The sequence below is a fragment of the Heptranchias perlo genome, chromosome 9 (assembly GCF_035084215.1).
Source record: "Heptranchias perlo isolate sHepPer1 chromosome 9, sHepPer1.hap1, whole genome shotgun sequence".
Taxonomy (NCBI): Eukaryota; Metazoa; Chordata; class Chondrichthyes; order Hexanchiformes; family Hexanchidae; genus Heptranchias; species Heptranchias perlo.
Window position 1 is genome coordinate 41,898,367 of NC_090333.1, and position 6,603 is coordinate 41,904,969.

Genomic DNA, 6,603 nt, shown 5'->3' on the forward strand with positions numbered 1-6,603 from the left:
ACAACGATAATTAACATAAAATTATGCAGGATTTCAGAAAAATTGCATTGAAACTGTACAATAAGTAGCGATTAAATTAGCAAATCATTGAATATTGTACCTAGTAGAGTTGTTAAAAGGTAAACTGATCAAATAACTCAGGAGATTGCGGTGTGTGATTCAGCGAAACATTCTTACCCAGGCTCAATCCAAAATGCCACAGTTAAAACAACATCATGTCAGTTTCAAAATAAATATAAATTCCATGGCTACTTTCCACTAGGAATTTTCACACTTCAACATCCCATAGTAGCCAAAGAGGTAATATCATAATTTCACCCAAATGGTGCCATCAGTACCTTAGCACTGTTTATTTGTATAATAAAAGTTTATTGTAACATGTTAAAAAGAAACACTAACCTGAGCTATAATTTGAATAACATTATCAAACTCATCTTGTGTTCTTTCAGGTGTTTGTAACAATCTTGGTTGGTCGTAAATTGGAGTATCTGGAAACAGTTTTGCATTTTGGGCCAAATCTGGGTTATTAACAGAATGTTCTGGATTGAACACCAAGAGTCCCGTTTGTGAAAAGTCGAAGTTGGGAGATGAATTTGTGGACATGTGGTTCAGCTGTGGACAGACAGACAATACGTTGCACTTTTATGATCTTGCATCATTTGAACTTTAAGTGCATTCACTGACAAACAGGCTGCCCAGAAGACTGCAACTAAACTCAGTAATGAAATAGTTACTCCCTAAAGGAAGGTTTCTTTAATTCACAATGGGATTTTAGGTTGGGGATTTTAGGAGTAGGGGGCACAGTCTAAAAATTAGAGCCACACCTTTCAGGAGCGAGATGAGAAAACATTTCTACGCACAAAGGGTGGTAGAAGTTTGGGACTCTCTTCTGTAAACGGCAATTGATACCAGCTCAATTGCTAAATTTAAATCTGAGATAGATAGCTTTTTGGCAACCAAAGGTATTAAGGGATATGGGCCAAAGGCAGGTATATGGAGTTAGATCACAGATCAGCCATGATCTTATTAAATGGCGGAGCAGGCACGAGGGGCTGAATGGCCTACTCCTGTTCCTAAGTTCCTATGACAATTTATAGATCTGTTCTGTTCCAAATCATAAAAGACTCCACATTTTTTTAAAAACATTTATGGGAGTTTTTGTCTGGTCTATATTGTAATCACTTCAAAATTGGTTGCTGCATGGCTGGGAACAGCCAGTCTAAATAGAATACATATATTTGTCATAGAACAATCTGAATTTGTTTTTTTGAATTGGAACTCAAGTACAGCTTCACAAAAGTTAGATCAAATATTATTAATCTCAGAATGCAATGTATTTTTCAAGCAAAACACCTGAAGACAGAATCATATACAATAGCATAGGAACAGTTAAACACTTGCCTGTTCCTTCAGCTGTTTGATGGAATGCTGAAGGGTGAGTATTTGATTAAACAGAGGGCTTTCAATTGTGTCACGTAAAATATTTAGCTTCTCATGCTGAGATGAATCTCCTTTCTCGCGTAACCGTAACTGCAGGCGATCCAGTGCTTGTAAAACCTGCTGTTTATCTACTGTACATTGAAAAATTCATAGAAAAAATTAGCATTCTCTAATTGCAATTATGTAAAACATTTGTTATAGTGCATATTCTAGTGGATCTCTAATGGCATTGCTCACATCGAATCATAGGTGACATTATTGCAGTGAAGAAGGCATCTGTAGTGTGGGAGTATTTAGATGTGTTGGGGTGGGAGACTTGTCGGGGGTGGGGGGGGAGGGGTGCTCGAGCTAGAGTGTGGAAGCAGGGGAAGAGGAGATTGTGGCCTCAGAGGACCAGTTATGCAAATTTGAAGGGTTTGAGATTGAGAGCACTGGGCTAGGAATGAAAATGTAATGGCACAATGCAAGAATTGGAATGAAAGTAAATGATGTACTTATCATCCAAAGTGAAATAAAGTGGTATGCAATTTTCTAACAGCAACAGCACAGGACATTGACAACAATATATTCAAAGTCTTGCATGTAATGCGGACTTCCTACGATCATACTTTCCCTGTTACACTTTGTTGCTAACCTTTCCCTCCCCAATTGCTATAAAACATCATATCCTCCAACTCACTGTGGGTAATGTCATGTGATATCTGCTGGAATTATTAATAAGTGTTTTGTATCTAGCATGTACTTCCTTTTTGTCACACTTCCTGTGTCACAATTTGGTCACACCTGGGTATCACAGTTCTTTTTATCACATTTCCTAGGCATGGGGGTCAGGTGGACTGCCTGCTTTTCAGCCAGCAGAGAAGTTCTATGTTTTTAAGATTGTGCTGGCCAGCAGAGAAGCTAGACTAGATTTGAAACAGCAGCATGTTTCATACCAGAAGAAGTGAATGTCTGTTTTAAAGTCTATGAGAAAGTGAGTTGCGTATTTATTATTTTATATCAAGGAGAATAGTGTCGTTTGTGACTCACTGTTTTATACCGTATCCTGTTCATTTATTTAAATAAACTGTCTGTTGGTTTGGGCCCAAGTCTCGGTCTGATAAGGTATATACTCAGTCTGTTTTTCAAGCAGAGGAGAATCCTGTGGCTTCACATGATACATGGTTTAACTGGTGGACAGTGGAAGGGTTCTCTCCTGGGTCTCACGGTCATGTGCAGGAATTGGGCAGGAAATGTACATTCTGGAAATGGGTGTGGTCGGTGATGCTGAGCCCAAGAAACTATCGTAAAATACTTTCCAGAATATGCTCCTACGATACCAAATATGGATCCAAAGATTTTTTTAAAATTCAATCTGCCACAGGATAGGTAGTCAAGGTAGTCAGCATCCATTAGTGAGACTGGGGTCTTGGGAGAATTATAATGTATTCTATTTATATACGCTAAAATAGCATATCCTCTGACTTACCATCAGCCACAGAGATCTGCTACTTATAAATTAAAGGTCTTACATCAAGCTCACCCATCACACACCAGACTTTTTTAAAAAAAGAAAAAGCCAATCGTTGGCATGAAGCATGAAATTTACAACTAAATATAGCTGCCCTCTGATTGACCTCAGTATTTGGAAGTAGCTACAATGATCTGAATTTGCCTATTTGCAGCAGTGACCTTAAAGGCACTACCAGTGATCACCAAAAAGAATTGGTAAATGAGTTTGAGAGATGAGCTCAATGCTAAAACTATTTTTTAATTGGTTCCTCGGAAGGTTGAATCATGCTTTTGTTTAGCCCAACAAACATCTGCCCACACTCTACATACCATTCTGCCCTAAGAATGTGACTATATAATTAGCAAATCTCCTGTAGTATTGCTTACAGTAAGTCAGAGGAGACAGTCTCTTTTGCCCCTTTTCTCCCAGGCCCTGATCCTGCTTGCCAGATCTGGCTTTATTTTACATATATTTCCTTTTCCTATATTTTTCATTTTTATCCATTTTAAAGCTGAGAATATAGAACAAGATGGTATGCAAGAGGCACCAACAGGAGGTGTATATCTTGCAGTTAGCAGTACTGGAGAGCAGAAATGGGGTTTAGCTGACCTTGAGAGCAGTCCTGTGCCTTGGTAGCACTGGGGAATGATCCTGGAGTTTGACAGTAGTATAGCGGGACTGCTGGAGTTAGGCAAGTCCTTTGATTGGCTAGGGAGGAACGTGGTATTTGGCACAACTGCTCATCTTTGCATTTTTCTCTCTCACTTCTTTCTTTTCATATGGAAAATAGTGGGTGAATGGAGTGGAAGAATTGCTAAGGGCTGCAGATTGCATTTTTCAGTGGTGAACATGGAGAAAATGCAGCTTGTAGGCCTCAACGGCTCCCTTCCCATCTGCTCTCACTTCACTATAACACTCTTGTTTCCCGACTACCCTCATCATCACCCTATCACTTTTGCTTCTCAGTATCCCATCTACGCTGTACCCTACCCTTCTTATCACCCCCTCATTCTCATTATGTCCCTGCAACTTTCTCATTTGCAGTACCTCTTCAAGCCTCTATCTTTGCCTATGCCATGCTGACTTTATTTCTTCCAATCACCCATCCATTCACTCCCCCACCATTTCCTTGCCACTCATCTCCCATCACCTCTCCCCTCATTTGCTCCTTCCCACACTCCCTTCCCCTCCACATCATCACCCACTCAGCCCCATTCCCTCATCCCGTCAGCTTCCATCCCTTTACTTCACCTCTTCAGCCCCCCCATGTCCTCTCTCTCTATGTCACTCACTACCTCCATCATTCCTACCCTGTACTTTGGAGTGGGCAGAAATAATAAGTTTCAATTTAACAGTGGAGAGGCCATTAAAAATAAAACTTGGCTCGAAATAATTTCAAAATGTAAAGTTGAAGAATGAGACAATTTTTTTTGAAGGGTCTGGTGGGGCAAAACGGAGTGAGGCTAGGCCAACTGGCAGGGCAGAAGAGTAGCAGTGTTAGGGCGGCTGAAAATAGGGCAAGTGCTTGGAGGCCTGATGCAAAGCAGCTGGAAGACCAGGGAGAGACGGTCGGTGACAAGACTACAGAGACAGATTTGGCGGCAGCGCAAGCCTAACAGCACAAATGAATGGGGCTGGAGACATAATTTTTTTATATATGTCAGTAAATCAGATTCAGAGGGCGGAAGTGTTTAGTCACAATGCTCCAGCCATCATGGAGTGGGGCAGGCTTGATGGACCAGTTGTTCTTTTCCTCACTGTCAATTTTGTATGTTCATATATTCAATTGTGGCAAAAGCAAAAAGGTGAGACAAACAGGAAGTCTCAAGAATTTTTTTAAATTATAGACCGTAGACATTTCAGTTACTTAAAAAACAAGAAAAGACTCTGTAATGGACTACGGCAGTACCTGTTACAGGATTTTCTGGCATGATTATATCTTCGACTGTTTCGTCTTTTTCAAGGAATCTATAATAGAGAGAATACTACTGACAAGAAATACAAAAAAATACATGGCATCCAACTCAAATTAGTTTCTAATTCAACAATTACGATGCTTTTCTATGCAGCACCTACTACATGCAGTTCTTGTCACCGTGCTACAGTGGAGCTTTGATGAGGGTACACCAAAGTTTGACTAAATTGATACCTGAAACTGATACTTAGGCACATGACCTAAAGAGGCTATGGATATTGGGAACATTTACACTTCTGATTGATCAGCCTGTTGCCTGACACATAAAGAGGCCCCTCATTATATTTAAGAGTATTTAAATCAAACTACTAAGAAATCTACACTGAACTGTAAGGCTTCTGTTTGCCCAGCATGGAATGTTCACTCTCCCTTCATCGGGTCACATCCAATTTACACAAATCCAAAAAGCTTAAATACAACTGGCAGAGTCAAGTACACACAGAGATCCTGCTGGAGTTTGACTAGCTAAAACCAGCTCCTTCCCGCACCTTGTCCAGCGAGGACCACCATTCCCATTGTGCATAGATTTGCAGGGTTAGCTGGAACCAACTGAAGAATTTCTGCCCCAGTTGCAGATATTCCCCATCAGGTTCCAATCGTGAGCTAGGTTGGCTGGTTAATTATCGGCAGTGCCCTGGAGTACTGCACATTTGCCTGGTTCAAGTATCGGATTACCAAGTCAGCCATGGAAGATTCTCGGTTCCAAGCTTCTATTGTCACCTTGGAGCTACTCTGACTCCAAAAGAACTGCTTTTACCTCCTCCCCCCAAAGTTGGTTGAAATAGAATTAGCAAGCACGGCTTTGCTTTCTTGATGGTGGGCAGCAGGTACCAGGAGCTCTTTAAGGGCAATATGGTGAGCGGCACTATTCACTATAAGATGTGTGAATGCATTGCCACCATCTTCCTGACCACAGTATTTACACGCACCATATCCCATTCAATGCTAGCTCCAACAGTTGGAGGTGCAGAGCTTCAGCAGTAGTTGCTTAACTCTCTGCAACACAATTGTAGAAGCCACCGAGCCCTAGATATATGAGCGTATGTCCACATAAACAGCTCCAGGAAATGCAGCGGTCATCCAAAGTCTGAGAGTTTTCTGATGCCAAGTCCAATGCCATGTCCCAGGCGTACTAATTACCAAATGTTTAATCCAGGTCCTCATGTGGGGAACTTTGGCAGAGGCACATTCGCCATGAGGCTAACTCCTCCTCCAGGTTTCTCAGTTCCAGGTCATCATATGTCATGACCCTCCCATCTCTGTAACATCTGCTCTGATGATGCCATCTTCCACACCAGAGCTTCCGAAATGGACTCCTCTTTCCTCAACCGATGATTCCCCTCCACTTTAATTGATAGGATCCTCGACCAGGTCTGTTCTATTTCCTACCCTCACCTCTTTTCTCCCCCCACCCCACCACAACAGATCTAAAGTCCTTCTTCCTCACTTTCCAACCCACCAGCCTCCTTGAAAGATAATCTTCTGGCATATCCACCACCTTCAATGCGATACTACCACCAAACACATCCAATCCTCCTTTCCCATCTCAGCATTCTGAAGGGGGTGATACCCTGGTTTATTCTTCCATCACCCTTAGTACCTGTTCTCCTTCCCGTGCAAGTGCAGGAGATGCAACAACTACCCATTCACCTTCCACAGGGCCCCAAACACTTTTTCCAGGTGAGCAGCAATTTAT

The 6,603-nt window shown here is 41.6% G+C and overlaps 1 protein-coding gene across 4 annotated transcripts in view; it reads right to left on the bottom strand.

Moving 5' to 3' along the window:
- patj (PATJ crumbs cell polarity complex component) overlaps window positions 1–6,603 on the bottom strand; it is a 355,365-nt gene that overhangs the window by 346,501 nt on the left and 2,261 nt on the right. For all 4 annotated transcript variants that reach the window (XM_067990267.1, XM_067990266.1, XM_067990265.1 and 1 more), the window contains exons 2-4: window positions 4,842–4,900; window positions 1,402–1,571; window positions 400–612 (exon numbers count right to left, since the gene is read on the bottom strand). In XM_067990267.1, the coding sequence (XP_067846368.1) occupies window positions 400–612; window positions 1,402–1,571; window positions 4,842–4,863 (405 nt within the window). In that variant the 5' untranslated portion in view covers window positions 4,864–4,900. The remainder of the gene's footprint in view (window positions 1–399; window positions 613–1,401; window positions 1,572–4,841; window positions 4,901–6,603) is intronic.